Source organism: Uranotaenia lowii, chromosome 3 (genome assembly GCF_029784155.1).
Source record: "Uranotaenia lowii strain MFRU-FL chromosome 3, ASM2978415v1, whole genome shotgun sequence".
NCBI lineage: Eukaryota > Metazoa > Arthropoda > Insecta > Diptera > Culicidae > Uranotaenia > Uranotaenia lowii.
This window is the reverse complement of record NC_073693.1, coordinates 325675714-325693964: the sequence shown is the minus strand read 5'-3', so window position 1 is coordinate 325693964 and position 18251 is coordinate 325675714. Positions and strand designations below refer to the sequence as shown.

Sequence of the window (18251 nt, the reverse complement as noted above, 5' to 3'; positions counted from 1 at the left end):
CGCAAAAATCAGGCAAAATCAGGCATATTTTCAAAAATCAGGGAAATTCAATGGTTTATCAGGTTGTCAGGCAGAGCCTCGAAAAATCAGGCAATGCCTGAAAAATCAGGCACATTGGCATCTCTGGAGAGAATGTATGATATACCCATACATCCATCCGTGCGCCACACACCATCGTCCTCACTTACCCCGTGTACCTTGATTACTTTTTTAACCTTATGAGAAACCATAAGAGCACCTGTATCCGTGGTCCAAACAGCCGGTTTAGACCCAAATTCCGACCCGAGCAACCGCAATGGTGATCCATTATACCAGTTTCAACTCAACTTTTTTTAGAGCTGGTGTAAGGATAGATCCAAAACCGATGAGATTTGGATCCAATCTAACGTAGTTCTAAACCGTTTGACAGTTAATGGAACACGAGTGCAGTTGCCAGTTTTTTCATTGGATCGGATCTAATTTCTTTGGTTCAATTTTTGTATAAATTAGACCCAAGAATAGACCACGAATACAGATGCTCTAAGTCGAAACACATCCAGGGGCAACAGTTACCTTTTAACTTAGTATATTTCGTTACTTTCTTTGAAGATACCTCAAAAATAGAATTGGAAGTGGCTGTTAAGTTTGTTAAGCAGGTGTTGAAGATGCTCAACAAGAGTTAAATTCCTCAAATAATTTCCAAAAGTTTCGTTTAATTTCGTATATTTTTGTCAACACAATTTTGCTTATTTCGACCGCAGAATTAAAATTTAGTAAAATTAACAATTTTGAAAAATAACATTAACTAAAAATACTAACTACGAATAAAAAAAATGATTTTTTCAATTTTGTTACATATCTTCTCTTGTATCTCACACATACATCAGAAACAGAAACAATAATACGATGATCAATTATTTTCAATCTCTAGAATATTTTTGTGACTCAAAAATATCCACTAGTTTCTGAGATAATTTGATTTTATACCGTAGGTATTTGTTTGCTCCACTCGCTCAGTTTTGCACTCAACCCGACAAAAACTAACCCTAATCTTCGTCAGTTTACTGCCTTTTTTCTTATAAGTTTATTCTCCTATGTCCTATACGATTCGTGACGTGAACAGTTAATTACGTTAAATAATGATATATTTCACAAAAGAACAGAGTAACTGGGAAGCAAACTATGTTGTTAGGTAAAAATAAAAAATAACCGAATTTTTGAACAAAAATTATCAAATTCTGAATTCAACGCTGAATGTATACATTTTTAGGATTTTTTGCTAAAATATTTTGGTTCATCGGTAATAACTGCGGAACACTAGTTCAAAACTATGAAAAAAAAGTAAATTGGCAATTGGATATAGGACTGTTATGCGAGAATTATATACGGGTCATGTAAGAAAACGCCTGAATTTATACTAGATTAGAATACTTACGTGAATGTTTTCTGTACAAATGTCCTTTCAAACGTTTTACACAACCGTTTCATAAAACGGGAAAAGCTTTTACACTGGATTGTATTCTTTAAACGATTGTTGTGTACGTGCAAAAAAAAAAAAAAGAAATCGTTTAAAAAAAGTTCAAAACAACCGGGCAAATTTCATCGCTCATTTTGAGTAAAGTGGCCAAGTAAAGTCATTTCCAACCAGGAAGACCATTCTGAGGTGATTTGAGTGAAATCGGAAAGCTCAAAGATTTGTTTTCGATTTTAACCCACGGTTGTTCCTGAACTTCCGCAGAGTCTCGAAGTGTCCATTCCGGCCCATGTTTCTGTCGGGAAGCAACGTCCGAAACAATTTACAACTCAAAAGTGGTTCAGAATGATGTTCAGATGTCTAGAACCAGTTTTTAACATTTTCGAAAATCGTCTTATTTCGAGAAAATCGTTTAAAAATTCGTTTACAATAAGATCATTTTAAAAAAAGAATCCAGTGAAATAAATTGACCAAATTGAACTGAAAATTGTTAATTTTCAGCCTAGTTGAACATTCTAAAGTGATCTGGATGAAATAGGAAAGCTTAATTCCAATCATGAGATAATAAATCCCGCTGAATCGATGGAATCGACATCGATTATATCTTATTCTAAACCGGACGTGTCATCGCAAAGCATTAGAGTCCATTTTAACTTAATTATATCATCCGTATATTGTACATTTCGTCTGTTCAATGCTGGATATTCTGGTTTGAATAATTGTATAATAGGCAATAGGTACCACGTTTGGAAATTGCTGATCTCCAATGAACCAACCGCATCATTATTTGAATAAGAGTAAACTTTACCCACCTGGTCTCATTAAGGGGCAGCCGTTTTAGGACATTCTGTAAAGGAAAAGCCAAATTATATTTTTGTCTGTCTGCCAAATGAAAAAAAAACCAACACTTACGCCTCAATGAGTGACGCCCTCAGATTGTTGGTTACCGCCGCCGGTTGTGCCTCGTTAAGTTTGAAAACGCTTTCCACCACCGAAAGTTCCGTCGAAGTGGTGCTCATCCCACAGAAGGCGCACCAATCATTTACCACCATGCCGGCTGCCAGAACTTCCGACCCACGATTGACCGTGCCAGCCTAATGATGAATTAGAGAGGAAAAACATTTCGTTAATCGCCGCTGTTTCTAAGAATAGCGCCATCATTTTCAACCCACCACCAGAGGAATCTGTAGCAACGAAGCCAGTTCATCTAGTTCTGATGTAGGTGCCTTCGGATGGATCAACCCTCCCTGATTGCTCAGCACCGAGTACGCCCCCACCAGGACATTGTTGGCCACGGTCTGGCGGTAAACTTCCACTCCCAGTACGTCCCCAACGATTTCCTCAGTTTCCCGATCCAGATCCGGATGGACCAGTGCCACATAGTCATTGCACGCGATAACATTACCCAGAGCCGACAGGCGTTCCTCGACGCGTTGGATTTTAACGGTGTCCGGAAGCGAGTTTCTCAAATGCTGCAATTCGACGTCTGTTGTACTGCCCGGGACAATGAGCCCATTTTTGTTGGCGACCGTTAGACGGCCAATGATCCGGCAACCGGCAATGCTGGCATGTACCACTGGAATAGTCTCTGCCAATTCCGATTCAAAAACGCTAAGGAATGAAATAAAATTTCTAAGTTTAATGACTTAAGTTACTTAAAATAGATTTGAATATGGTGATTTTATCGACGCAGTTGTTGGAGTTATTACTCCAGATATTTTTCAGAGTTCTGATCAAATTGAAAATTATTTCCCACTGTGCATTCTAAATTCTTTTCTGGCAACCATTGCTAGTCGAGAGAGAACAGTTCTCCGACAGCAAGGATAATACTATACATAACCTAGTAAATTAAAATTTTTGGTATCAATCTCATTAACTGTTTAAATGATTTGAAAACTTGTTAACAAGCTTTTGAGACCTTTGCCAATCAACCATGATTCATCCACATGATAAACATGAATTTCACAACACCCAGCCGTCGCTTACCTGTAGAATGTTTCGGATCCGCCGATGGCAACCAGACAGTACGAATTAGTCAATTTGCTGAACACACCTATGTCGTCGTTGTTTTCGAACTGTGCCCGGAGAGCCATGATTACTTTAACCGTTGATTGATAAAGTTTTTACGCAAAAATAAACTGGAATTTAGGAATTAAATATAAAAACTTGGAAATTTCAGCGGACTTGCGAGAGTGCGGATGAAGCACGCGATTTTTGACGTTCCGGCGTGTTTATGTTTTCTGTTGATTTTTTTCTTCTCATGCTTCCACACGAAAAGCTGAAAGTACCCATTTATTGCGTTAAAAACAAAAAATAAACAGGGTAGTTCGCAAAAATAAAAATTTATAGTCTCTTTAGTTAAAAGTAGTTTATAAATCTTAACATAATAAAAATGACAAAAATGACAAAAATGACAAAAATGACAAAAATGACAAAAATGACAAAAATGACAAAAATGACAAAAATGACAAAAATGACAAAAATGACAAAAATGACAAAAATGACAAAAATGACAAAAATGACAAAAATGACAAAAATGACAAAAATGACAAAAATGACAAAAATGACAAAAATGACAAAAATTACAAAAACGACAAAAATGACAAAAATGACAAAAATGACAAAAATGACAAAAATGACAAAAATGACAAAAATGACAAAAATGACAAAAATGACAAAAATGACAAAAATGACAAAAATGACAAAAATGACAAAAATGACAAAAATGACAAAAATGACAAAAATGACAAAAATGACAAAAATGACAAAAATGACAAAAATGACAAAAATGACAAAAATGACAAAAATGACAAAAATGACAAAAATGACAAAAATGACAAAAATGACAAAAATGACAAAAATGACAAAAATGACAAAAATGACAAAAATGACAAAAATGACAAAAATGACAAAAATGACAAAAATGACAAAAATGACAAAAATGACAAAAATGACAAAAATGACAAAAATGACAAAAATGACAAAAATGACAAAAATGACAAAAATGACAAAAATGACAAAAATGACAAAAATGACAAAAATGACAAAAATGACAAAAATGACAAAAATGACAAAAATGACAAAAATGACAAAAATGACAAAAATGACAAAAATGACAAAAATGACAAAAATGACAAAAATGACAAAAATGACAAAAATGACAAAAATGACAAAAATGACAAAAATGACAAAAATGACAAAAATGACAAAAATGACAAAAATGACAAAAATGACAAAAATGACAAAAATGACAAAAATGACAAAAATGACAAAAATGACAAAAATGACAAAAATGACAAAAATGACAAAAATGACAAAAATGACAAAAATGACAAAAATGACAAAAATGACAAAAATGACAAAAATGACAAAAATGACAAAAATGACAAAAATGACAAAAATGACAAAAATGACAAAAATGACAAAAATGACAAAAATGACAAAAATGACAAAAATGACAAAAATGACAAAAATGACAAAAATGACAAAAATGACAAAAATGACAAAAATGACAAAAATGACAAAAATGACAAAAATGACAAAAATGACAAAAATGACAAAAATTACAAAAATTACAAAAATTACAAAAATTACAAAAATTACAAAAATTACAAAAATTACAAAAACTACAAAAATTACAAAAATTACAAAAATTACAAAAATTACAAAAATTACAAAAATTACAAAAATTACAAAAATTACAAAAATTACAAAAATTACAAAAAATTACAAAAATTACAAAAATTACAAAAATTACAAAAATTACAAAAATTACAAAAATTACAAAAATTACAAAAATTACAAAAATTACAAAAATTACAAAAATTACAAAAATTACAAAAATTACAAAAATTACAAAAATTACAAAAATTACAAAATTTACAAAAATTACAAAAATTACAAAAATTACAAAAATTACAAAAATTACAAAAATTACAAAAATGACAAAAATTACAAAAATTACAAAAATTACAAAAATTACAAAAATTACAAAAATTACAAAAATTACAAAAATTACAAAAATTACAAAAATTACAAAAATTACAAAAATTACAAAAATTACAAAAATTACAAAAATGACAAAAATTACAAAAATTACAAAAATTACAAAAATTACAAAAATTACAAAAATTACAAAAATTACAAAAATTACAAAAATTACAAAAATTACAAAAATTACAAAATGTATGTTTTTATTATCGACTTTTTTCGGTGAATAAATAACTACAAAATTACTTGCCAGTTGGTTCGGACGTTTCGAGCTACTTTTGGCTTTTCACTCCTCTTCAGCGGACCTTAAATTAAATTTATTTTTCTATAATATACATTGTTAGAATACTATTTTAAACTTACTTAATCTAGCGATCGTCTACACTACTGTTTGTAGTTATTTGTTTACTTTTGATGTTATGTTTACATTTGTCTGTCAGTGTTTTGATCTTAGGTAGAATGGAATTGTAGGTTGACTTAAAATTTATAGAGTCCTTCTGTTTATTAACAACGTCGTTGTCACCCCTAATTTTGATGTGGAACATTTCTGCACAAATTCTTGTGTTATATTTTGAAACTTTTTCAAGAATATTCGTGTTTTTAAAGTCAAAAATATGACCATATTCTATGCTATGTTGGGCTAGTCCTGATCCTCCAACCTTTTTGTTTTTAACATCGTTTTTATGTTGCTCTAATCTTTTATGCAAAAACTGACTTGTTTCGCCAATATAAGATTTTTTACATTCTCCACATTTTATGTCATAAACAACATTTGCTGTTTTTTCCTTTGGAATTTTATCTTTAGTTTTTGTAAATTGGAATTTTATCTTTAGTTTTTTTTACAAAAACTAAAGATAAAATTCCAAAGGAAAAAACAGCAAATGTTGTTTATGACATAAAATGTGGAGAATGTAAAAAATCTTATATTGGCGAAACAAGTCAGTTTTTGCATAAAAGATTAGAGCAACATAAAAACGATGTTAAAAACAAAAAGGTTGGAGGATCAGGACTAGCCCAACATAGCATAGAATATGGTCATATTTTTGACTTTAAAAACACGAATATTCTTGAAAAAGTTTCAAAATATAACACAAGAATTTGTGCAGAAATGTTCCACATCAAAATTAGGGGTGACAACGACGTTGTTAATAAACAGAAGGACTCTATAAATTTTAAGTCAACCTACAATTCCATTCTACCTAAGATCAAAACACTGACAGACAAATGTAAACATAACATCAAAAGTAAACAAATAACTACAAACAGTAGTGTAGACGATCGCTAGATTAAGTAAGTTTAAAATAGTATTCTAACAATGTATATTATAGAAAAATAAATTTAATTTAAGGTCCGCTGAAGAGGAGTGAAAAGCCAAAAGTAGCTCGAAACGTCCGGACCAACTGGCAAGTAATTTTGTAGTTATTTATTCGCCGAAAAAAGTCGATAATAAAAACATACAACTTATCGCGGCGATTAGCTAATTCAACAAAAATTACAAAAATTACAAAAATTACAAAAATTACGAAAATTACAAAAATTACAAAAATAACAAGAATTACAAAAATTTCAAAAATTACAAAAATTAAAAAATTACAAAAATTACATTACAAAAATTACAAAAATTACAAAAACTACAAAAATTACAAAAATTACAAAAATTACAAAAATTACAAAAATTACAAAAATTACAAAAATTACAAAAATTACAAAAATTACAAAAATTACAAAAATGACAAAAATGACAAAAATACCAAAAATTACAAAAATCACAAAAATTACAAAAATTGCAAAAATTACAAAATTTACAAAAATTACTTAAATTACAAAAATGACAATAATGGCAAAAATTACAAAAATCACAAAAAAAAAGATTACAAAAAGACAAACAACAAAAATTACAAAAATAACATAAATTACAAAAATTACAAATGAACAAAAATTACAAAAATTACAAACATTACAAACATTACAAACATTACAAACATTACAAAAATCACAAAAATTACAAAAATGACAAAAATGACAAAAATGACAAAAATACCAAAAATTACAAAAATCACAAAAATTACAAAAATTGCAAAAATTACAAAATTTACAAAAATTATTTAAATTACAAAAATGACAATAATGGCAAAAATTACAAAAATCACAAAAAAAAGATTACAAAAAGACAAACAACAAAAATTACAAAAATAACATAAATTACAAAAATTACAAAATTACAAAAATGACAAAAATTACAGAAATGACAAAAATGACACAAGTGACAAAAGATAAAGAAATAGCACTTCTTACTTTCCCGTCTCACTCATTCTTACGTATAAAATCTCACTTCTTCCTTCTCAAGTCGCACGTTTCATTTCGAAAAGTGAGAACACTTCTTATTCCTCACGTCTCATTCATCATTTCTACCTTCTCACGTCTCATTCCTTACGTCTCACTTCTTTCGTCCCACTTGTTACGTCTCACTTCTTACGTCTATATCTCATTTCTCACGTCTCACGTTACACTTTTCATGTCTCTTTTCTGGTCTCACATCTCATATATTTTACACTCTCTCTCTGGTTTCATATCTCATGTGTTTATTTCCCCGTTTCAGTTCTCATGTGGCAGGTTTCAGGACTCAGATGTCTCAGGTATTATGTCACATCAGGTCTTATTGCTTGGTCAGATTGCAGGTTTCAAGTCTCAGGTCTCAGGTTTCAAATTGTATGTTTCAGAGCCGCTGACCGTTTTTAAAATATTATAAAAACATTTAGATGACTTTTCCGTAACTCAGAAACGTTTGTCATTTTGTATTGAATTTCGTGACATTTGAGCATTTTTCCCGTAGTTCGGAGGAGAATAAATGCATCCTTAGTGCGTTTGGGAATAAATAAATTTGAAATTGGACGGAGAAATAACTGGACCTTCAACTTTTTTTGTTTTAATGAAATGAAGAAAATTCGGTGAGAATCAGTAACATGGAATTTTTTTTTTTTTCGGTGTTCGGCAAAAAAATGGAATGAACGCTCCAGCAAATTGTGTTGCTGTAAATCGATTGGAAATCTTGTGCTTTCAAACATCGGTTCCGAATAGTAGGCATACCAAATATTGGCTCAACTTTGAAATAGATTACAGGTATTTAACTGCGGAGACACCTGTAAAAGGAATTCGGATACATAATGAACAACAATGGCATTGTAATACGTTCATATTTTTTTAATGATTTAAAATAGCTTATTTGTTTTTTTATTGATAACATCAGTAAATAATTTCTCTTACGATAAATATCACAAAAAAAAAAAAAATGATTTCAAAAATATGTTCGACTCAACACGCTGGACATGTATGATTTGAGAAATGAACGTTGAGAAACGTTTTTGCGCGTACATTTAGTACTATTAGCGTGATGATATTGTATTAATTTTGGATTTTTTAAATATACTTTATATTTTATTGTTTGTACTTTTCGTGAACATGGACAAACATTGATGGAAGGGGAGCGAAGGGAGGATTGTATGTGGTTCCGGCAATTTTCCTCGTTTTTAAAATGCGGTCCTCTTAATTGATCCGTCTTGTCTGCACGATTCGGGTCGAATGGCAATAACGTAGTGGGTTGGCTCCGTACGGTTGTAATTTCGAAGTTGAATCTGCGGCATGGCCATTGGACGTCGGATTGGAACCGTTCCGAGTGACCGTTTGCTTTTCTGAACGGGTCCTCCGCAATCCCTGGAGGCGTGTATCCTCGGTCCGGGCAACCGTCGTTGGTAGATCCCAATCGTCGTCCTCGGTGGCGCAACAGCTCCGGAACAGATGCCGAAAGCCGGCCCTGAATTTACGATTCATGAAGGCATACAGTATGGGGTTGATGCAGGAATTGGCCGCACCGAGCCACTGTGCTACCGGCAGGATAGTCAAGATGAACGATTGTACTGAGGATGGGATGGAACGAAAAAAACGAAATCACTACACCAACTTTGTTTGATGGATAAACAGAGCAAGGGGGATCAATTAGACCGGTTTGGGGTCAACTAATTGTCCCGCAATGGAGCTGTTTCTGGGAGTAAATGTTGTTATTTGTCACATGAAAGTTACCCGATTCGTCGTAGATAAGTTCCCCGGCAAATTTGACGAAGCAGAAGATGGCATACAGAGGCAACCACGAAAGGGCGAACGTTATGATAACTACCAGCACCATTTTGATCACCTGAAAGAATCAGAAGAATAATTGAGAAAAATCAAGAACTACTTGAAATTCATATGAAGAAATTTGATTAAAAGTAAAGATTAAAGTTCTTGAAGAACCTACAAGGACGCTTTGAACCAACGTTATAAAGCAACATCCTGTTTTTATAAACTCCTTAAAATATTTATAAAACACTAATAAATGAAAAAAAATTATAGCCTCCAAGAGTTTCTATGGAGTCTTAACTTCATTTAAACAATTAGATTGTTTGACAAACTTCGTCGATTCCCGCTTAATGTAAATGCTTGATTCATTCCAGAATCGTATAATACCTGAATTTTGGCTTGCGGAAGAATCTTTTGATTAAAGGGTGATACTATCAAAAATTGGTCAAGGGAAAACGCGTGTAAATCGGTGAAAACGTTTACTTAAAAAATCAAATTAAATTTCTTTTTCAAGTTTAATTAGTATAAAGTTCAGGAAAAATATTCAGTTAGGCTTCCGCTTTTCCAAATCCGAATTGCCGGGCCTTACGCTTAACCCCTGCCATCAGATTTTGTACAACCACCTTGTCCACCTTCTTCGCCGCAGAAAACCAGTTTGCCTTGAATTGCTGCTCGTCCTTAGCATTTTTTTTTGGTCTTCTTTAGGTTCCGCTTGACCATAGCCCAGTATTTTTCAATTAGACGGAGCTCTGGCGTGTTGGGAGGGTTCTTGTCCTTGGGAACCACCTGCACGTTGTTGGCGGCGTACCACTCCATGGATTTTTTACCGTAAAGGCAAGAGGCCAAATCCGGCCAAAACAGTACGGAACAACCGTGTTTCTTCAGGAAAGGCAGCAGACGTTTATTGAAATACTCTTTAACGTAAATTTCTTGCTTTTCAAGCCACAGGTACAGATGGCTTGCCAAACCAGATTTTTCAGATAGAAAATATCTGCTACCTTTCCTCTTCCTTTTGCCGTATAAAACTCCTGTCCCGGAAGCTGCTTGTAGTCGGCTTTGACGTAGGTTTCGTCGTCCATTACCACCCAGTCAAACTTCGTCAGCATCGTCGTGTACAGCCTCCGGGATCGCGCTTTGGCGGTCGTATTTTGTTTATCATCGCGATTTGGAGTCACTACCTTCTTGTAAGTCGATAGTCCGGCTCGTTTTTTGGCTCGATGCACGGTTGTAGACGATACACCCAGCTTATTTGCGGCATCTCGGAGAGAGAGGTTAGGGTTTCGCTTGAAACTACCGGCAACTCTCTTTGTCGTCTCAGCGGCTTCCGGTTTTCGATTTTCCCTGATCCAGACTTCCTGGCTGTCGACAAACGTTCCCCAAACATTTTAATTACATTTGTAACGGTTGATTTGGCAACTTTTAGCGATTTTGCCAGCTTTGCGTGTGAGTAGCTCGGATTTTTGCGATGCGCGTACAAAATGTTGATACGCTGCTCTTCTTCCTTGGACGGCATTTTGACAACTGAAGAGTGAATTCCAGAATCAAAATAAGAGCAACATTCTACACACATACACACTTTCAAAATGAGGGGTGTTCAGGTTTTTTAGATGCAAAATTGAAAGAAATAGGTCAAGTTGATATTGGCAAATTTTGACCGTATCACCCTTTACTGTTACAATCCAAATGACTCACCTTCACCTTGCTGCGGTTGAAAACTTCATTCTTCCGACTAATGATGAGATCCCGTGGCAGGTTCCGATAGGCCACATTTTTCCATATTATGAGATAGCATACGGATATCACCAGCAGTGGACCCAGATAGCACAGGAACAAGTTGGCAAACAGGAAGTACCAACTCTCGGATGCCGGCGATGGCCACAGTTCGGTGCAAATCTGAAGAGACAATCAAATAAAAAATAATTATAGTTCTTGGAAAGCGAATATAAAAGAAAAAATTAAAGAGTAGTAAACGGCAGAAAGTGGGAAATAATTTATTTAAAACGTCTAATCATTCGAACCTGTGCCAAACTTCCGGGAATTCCTATCGGTTTCAGGGTGAACACGAACAACCATGGCAGATTGATCCCCAGGGCGATGGTCCAGATGACGGAAACAATCACCCGGTACTGTCTGCCGGGTAAAGTCACAAAGGAAATATGAAGGGAGAAAGAAAAAAAGAAAACGAAAATGTACTTAGTCCACAAGCCACGTGCCGGGATGAATTTATAATCTAGCCGAGACCTTTACCTGGTGGTGATGGTGCCGGATATGGGGAACGAAATGGCCACGCACCGTTCTATCGAGATGGCCATCAGGGTATTGACCGAAGCCGAAACCGAAACCCCCTGCAAGTAGGAAACCGTTTTGCAGAAGAACACTCCCAGGATCCATGCTGGAATAAAAAGATGGGGAATTAGGGAAAAATTCAATTAAGATGTTGAGATTTACATTAGGTATATCCAAATTAAATTGAATTTGAAACGGTGATCATAAAACATCATAAAAACAAATTTTAAACCTTTAATTTAGGATATGAATTTAAGACAAGCATAAGCTATATTTTCTCAGTAACAAATTTTTGAATTTCGTACTACATAACATCTTTCGTCGAATGACTATGTTACTGTTTCTGCACTGGTCTTGATAGCTCACGTGAGTCTGTCAGTCAGTCTGTCAGTCAGTCTGTCAGTCAGTCTGTCAGTCAGTCTATCAGTCAGTCTGTCAGTCAGTCTGTCAGTCAGCCTGTCAGTCAGTGTGTCAGTCAGTGTGTCAGTCTGTCAGTCAGTCTGTCAGTCAGTCTGTCAGTCAGTCTGTCAGTCAGTCTGTCAGTCAGTCTGTCAGTCAGTCAGTCTGTCAGTCAGTCTGTCAGTCAGTCTGTCAGTCAGTCTATCAGTCAGTCTGTCAGTCAGTCTGTCAGTCAGTCAGTCTGTCAGTCAGTCTGTCAGTCAGTCTGTCAGTCAGTCTGTCAGTCAGTCTGTCAGTCAGTCTGTCAGTCAGTCTGTCAGTCAGTCTGTCAGTCAGTCTGTCAGTCAGTCTGTCAGTCAGTCTGGCAGTCAGTCTGTCAGTCAGTCTGCCAGTCAGTCTGTCAGTCAGTCTGTCAGTCAGTCTGTCAGTCAGTCTGTCAGTCAGTGCGTCAGTCAGTCTGTCAGTCAGTCTGTCAGTCAGTCTGTCAGTCAGTCTGTCAGTCAGTCTGTCAGTCAGTCTGTCAGTCAGTCTGTCAGTCAGTCTGTCAGTCAGTCTGTCAGTCAGTCTGTCAGTCAGTCTGTCAGTCAGTCTGTCAGTCAGTCTGTCAGTCAGTCTGTCAGTCAGTCTGTCAGTCAGTCTGTCAGTCAGTCTGTCAGTCAGTCTGTCAATCAGTGCGTCAGTCAGTCTGTCAGTCAGTCTGTCAGTCAGTCTGTCAGTCAGTCTGTCAGTCAGTCTGTCAGTCAGTCTGTCAGTCAGTCTGTCAGTCAGTCTGTCAGTCAGTCTGTCAGTCAGTCTGTCAGTCAGTCTGTCAGTCAGTCTGTCAGTCAGTCTGTCAGTCAGTCTGTCAGTCAGTCTGTCAGTCAGTCTGTCAGTCAGTCTGTCAGTCAGTCTGTCAGTCAGTCTGTCAGTCAGTCTGTCAGTCAGTCTGTCAGTCAGTCTGTCAATCAGTGCGTCAGTCAGTCTGTCAGTCAGTCTGTCAGTCAGTCTGTCAGTCAGTCTGTCAGTCAGTCTGTCAGTCAGTCTGTCAGTCAGTCTGTCAGTCAGTCTGTCAGTCAGTCTGTCAGCCTAATGTTTTATGTATTACCTGGACCAGTATGTAATCTCCTTAGAATGAATTTACCCCTATTGATTACCCCAAATATGTTTTAGTTCTTCACTAGAACTAGATTTTTTTTCTTTGAACCTTTCAAATCGTATTTTGATTTTTCTTCTTCAATCTTTAAATAAAAAAAACTAAATATAATTAAAAAAATGTTAAACAATTCAAATGCCATCGTTAAAAAAACCCAAGGAAAAGGTAGCTCTCCTTCAGACCAATTCAGTGTTGAACCTTTGAGAAAAGATTGTATTTTTTTCAAAATAATGCTTTCACTTATAGTACATTTGTTGTACTCGCTTGTCAAATTTACGGCACCTTTTTATACCACCTGGCCCTCTGACAATAAAAAAATCCGGTTCTACTTATGGTTGAGGTTCAGACGCACAGAATACCAAATGGTGTAGAAGCGATTAACGACGAAATCAGTGCTCGAAAACATCGGTAAGTAGTTTATGATAGCACTAAAAATACCAGACATGATTGCTCGCAGCCAGTTCTGGCTACTAGCTGCCACCGAATGGCGATATCTTTTAATTTACAACGAGCATAATTCCGAAGCATAATTCAACACAACACTCACGGAAGGATGAAGAGGGTGTCTATTTTGTAGGGAGCTCATTCTGACGGTCGCCATGGGGTGATGTGGGAAGAGTTAAAAAGGATGATACGAAAAAGAGTCGTTCCTTTCTAATGGACTATACTCTGGGTGCTTACAAGCTAAATGAATTTATCAAACTACCCGAAAAAAGGGATGGAAATAAGAAAAGTGCGTGTTTTGAATATTTTTCAGTATAATGTTGGTTCTAGTTTAATTTTGCTTAATGTCCGTGGGGAAGAAAATTTGAGGTATGTTTCAAGCTGTCCGAAACTTAGGAAAAGGATGTCGCTTACCGTGTGCGGGAAAAGATTGATTAATGATTCTTAGTGACTTTTCCGAGTGAGAGCCTCTCGAAATGAAGATTCCCCACTTGTGATGACAATGATGAATTATTCACACGCTTCTTGCTACCTAAATAAATATTTCCGATAGAAGAATATCGCCCGAGTAAATGGGGCACCGTTTAAACCGTTCTCGACTGATTGAGGGAGAATAATTTACACAGCATTTGACACGGAACTCTACGATATGTTCCGGAGTATAAGCTAGTAAATTTTTAATTTACCTCGTCCTTTCTACAATTGACATTATTGATGGCAGAAATAAACTTAAAAAAAAAACACATCCTAGAAGGAAACATCCTTGAGCCGGAGTGTACTTACCCGGATACAGATTTCCAATCAGCGTGAACGGCAGACAGAGGAAATTGACCAATAAATCAGCGTACGCCAGGTTGACGATGAACCGATTGGTTGGGGAACGCATCATGGTGCTCTTCTTGACGACTATCACGACCGAGATGTTCCCTAGGAGACCGACGATGAAGATCAGACTGTACGCGATGCTGCACAGGAGGAAGGAGAAAAAAAACCGGAAGGTTACTCATATGTTCCCGAGCATCGGTTGCAATGGATGTAAAAAAAATTAGTTAAAAGAGTAGCAAATAACCGACAGTTATTCTTCATTAGAAATGGTATGGTTTGAAGTTGTCTATCAAAATGAAATGTTTTGGAAGCCGATTTTGAATACATTCGAATCCAGCTTTCAATTTGATTCGGAACTATGAAGATATTTCTGGGTACATGTTTGAAGCCTAAGTTCGTTAGAAATCAGTTAACATGATAATAAGTTTTTCGCTTTAACAAAAAGAAAAAACTTCTCCCTGGGTCCATGAAAAAACCGCCCGGAATAATTCCCGCTCGAAAATTTTTGATAAGGATGGGAAGAGCAAGAATCAAAGTCATCCAGAATGTTTACTTACCTCAGAAAAATAGTTCCCATCAACCCGTACCGCAGCTGATAGGCCGGATCGAATCCCAACACCTCATAGTCCAGGCTGTCGTCCAGCGGCATTTCCGGAGAATCATCGTAACTGAGATTAATTCCCCGGGCTCCCAGGAAACTTTCTCCACTGGACCCCATCGTCGGTACGGATTGTTGCTGCTGCTGCTGTTGGCCATAGTTGATCACGAAGCAGGTCCAATTACCAATGGCATTGATACTGGACGTGCAGTTGAGCGTATCGATTATTTCCATGGACCACGGAACGAGAAGGCTGCAAATTTGGTTTTGCTAATTTTTTGCCGCCTTCCGAGGGTCAATTTCCGACAGAGGGGTCATGAAAATGCGCCGATAAACAAACCGGTTATCTACCAGATTCTGTGTCTGTGTTGTCTTGGGTTTGGGCAGCTAGGATCAATATGCGGAAAATTCTTCGTTAGGAATCCGAGGGAAAAGGTTGCACAACAAATTGAACTGAAAATTGAAATTAGAAAAAAAACAATTTAAGCCTTAGGAATTAGTTCCGAAATATTTAACAATTTTCCTTCTTCATCTTCTCAATGTAAGACAGCAAAGTTAAAACGCCAAATTAATTAGTTTAATTTAATCAACATTCCTTACATTGAAATCTATTCTAAGAAAACTTTAGCTCATAATATTGCTGTTGAAAACGTGAAACAAGCAATAAAGTGTTTGAATCAATCGAATCGTTTTAAACACAAGATACTCTCTGGAGCCACCTCCAAGAAATAAATATTTTAAAACTCCTCACAAAATACTATCTGGTTTTTGTCTGACGGTTTAAAAGCTAACATGGTTTTAAAAAACTAAACTATTTGTATTTATAAATTTCTTAATTTTTTTTTCGACTGTATGCCTCTTAGTTTTTTAATTTTTTTCAGCGGTTTTAGTGAAATTTGTCTTTCGGTTTAAAAAAAAGTCGGATCATTATAAGAAAATTTTGAAATAAAAAAACTATTCTGTATTTTACAATTCAAATTTCAAATCCTTTCAATGTATCTAGGAACAAAAAAATGTTACTGACACACAAATTGATGTGTGGTTTTTTTTCAATAAATCTTTGGAGCCACGAGATATAAAAGTCTACTTTTGTATCTATATTATTTCATGCTTACGAAGTAAACATTCATCGATTTATATTTTTCTCAACAAAATTCAAATATTTCCGATAATTGTACGTGAATTAACTTCCTACAAAGCAATAAATTAATCTATTAACTTTCTGGAGCCATCCTGAAAAAAATGTCAATATTGTCAAAATTGTCAAAATTTTCATAATTGTCAAAATTGTTAAAAATGTCAAAAATGTCAAAATTGTCAAAATTTTCAAAATTGTCAAAATTGTCAAAATTTTCATAATTGTCAAAATTGTTAAAAATGTCAAAAATGTCAAAATTGTCAAAATTGTCAAAATTGTCAAAATTGTCAAAATTGTCAAAATTGTCAAAATTGTCAAAATTGTCAAAATTGTCAAAATTGTCAAAATTGTCAAAATTGTCAAAATTGTCAAAATTGTCAAAATTGTCAAAATTGTCAAAATTGTCAAAATTGTCAAAATTGTCAAAATTGTCAAAATTGTCAAAATTGTCGAAATTGTCGAAATTGTCAAAATTGTCAAAATTGTCAAAATTGTCAAAATTGTCAAAATTGTCAAAATTGTCAAAATTGTCAAAATTATCAAAATTGTCAAAATTGTCAAAATTGTCAAAATTGTCAAAATTGTCAAAATTGTCAAAATTGTCAAAATTGTCAAAATTGTCAAAATTGTCAAAATTGTCAAAATTGTCAAAATTGTCAAAATTGTCAAAATTGTCAAAATTGTCAAAATTGTCAAAATTGTCAAAATTGTCAAAATTGTCAAAATTGTCAAAATTGTCAAAATTGTCAAAATTGTCAAAATTGTCAAAATTGTCAAAATTGTCAAAATTGTCAAAATTGTCAAATTTGTCAAAATTGTCAAAATTGTCAAAATTGTCAAAATTGTCAAAATTGTCAAAATTGTCAAAATTGTCAAAATTGTCAAAATTGTCAAAATTGTCAAAATTGTCAAAATTGTCAAAATTGTCAAAATTGTCAAAATTGTCAAAATTGTCAAAATTGTCAAAATTGTCAAAATTGTCAAAATTGTCAAAATTGTCAAAATTGTCAAAATTGTCAAAATTGTCAAAATTGTCAAAATTGTCAAAATTGTCAAAATTGTCAAAATTGTCAAAATTGTCAAAATTGTCAAAATTGTCAAAATTGTCAAAATTGTCAAAATTGTCAAAATTGTCAAAATTGTCAAAATTGTCAAAATTGTCAAAATTGTCAAAATTGTCAAAATTGTCGAAATTGTCGAAATTGTCAAAATTGTCAAAATTGTCAAAATTGTCAAAATTGTCAAAATTGTCAAAATTGTCAAAATTGTCAAAATTGTCAAAATTGTCAAAATTGTCAAAATTGTCAAAATTGTCAAAATTGTCAAAATTGTCAAAATTGTCAAAATTGTCAAAATTGTCAAAATTGTCAAAATTGTCAAAATTGTCAAAATTGTCAAAATTGTCAAAATTGTCAAAATTGTCAAAATTGTCAAAATTGTCAAAATTGTCAAAATTGTCAAAATTGTCAAAATTGTCAAAATTGTCAAAATTGTCAAAATTGTCAAAATTGTCCAAATTGTCAAAATTGTCAAAATTGTCAAAATTGTCAAAATTGTCAAAATTGTCAAAATTGTCAAAATTGTCAAAATTGTCAAAATTGTCAAAATTGTCAAAATTGTCCAAATTGTCAAAATTGTCAATATTGTCAAAATTGTCAAAAATTGTCAAAATTGTCAAAATTGTCGAAATTGTCACAATTGTCAAAATTATCAAAATTGTCAAAATTGTCCAAATTGTCAAAATTGTCAAAATTGTCAAAATTGTCAAAATTGTCAAAATTGTCAAAATTGTCAAAATTGTCAATATTGTCAAAATTGTCAAAAATTGTCAAAATTGTCAAAATTGTCGAAATTGTCACAATTGTCAAAATTG

The 18251-nt window shown here is 34.0% G+C and overlaps 2 protein-coding genes across 2 annotated transcripts in view; both read right to left on the bottom strand.

Moving 5' to 3' along the window:
• Nucleotides 1–2100: 2100 nt before the first annotated feature.
• Nucleotides 2101–3690, bottom strand: LOC129755094 (eukaryotic translation initiation factor 6-like). The gene is made up of 4 exons (XM_055751425.1): nt 3440–3690; nt 2626–3064; nt 2366–2547; nt 2101–2300 (listed from the first exon to the last, which is right to left on the bottom strand). Exons 1-4 carry the CDS (start codon nt 3544–3546, stop codon nt 2291–2293), a joined length of 738 nt encoding a protein of 245 aa, XP_055607400.1. The 5' UTR covers nt 3547–3690; the 3' UTR covers nt 2101–2290.
• A 5088-nt stretch (nt 3691–8778) lies between these two features.
• The window catches only part of LOC129756387 (neuropeptide SIFamide receptor-like), a 51957-nt gene continuing 42484 nt past the window's right edge, over nt 8779–18251 (bottom strand). Inside the window, exons 2-8 of the mRNA XM_055753246.1 lie at nt 15200–15693; nt 14601–14782; nt 11804–11948; nt 11575–11686; nt 11249–11449; nt 9521–9632; nt 8779–9357 (exon numbers count right to left, since the gene is read on the bottom strand). Coding sequence (XP_055609221.1) covers nt 8987–9357; nt 9521–9632; nt 11249–11449; nt 11575–11686; nt 11804–11948; nt 14601–14782; nt 15200–15474 — 1398 coding nt within the window. The 5' untranslated portion in view covers nt 15475–15693 and the 3' untranslated portion in view covers nt 8779–8986. The remainder of the gene's footprint in view (nt 9358–9520; nt 9633–11248; nt 11450–11574; nt 11687–11803; nt 11949–14600; nt 14783–15199; nt 15694–18251) is intronic.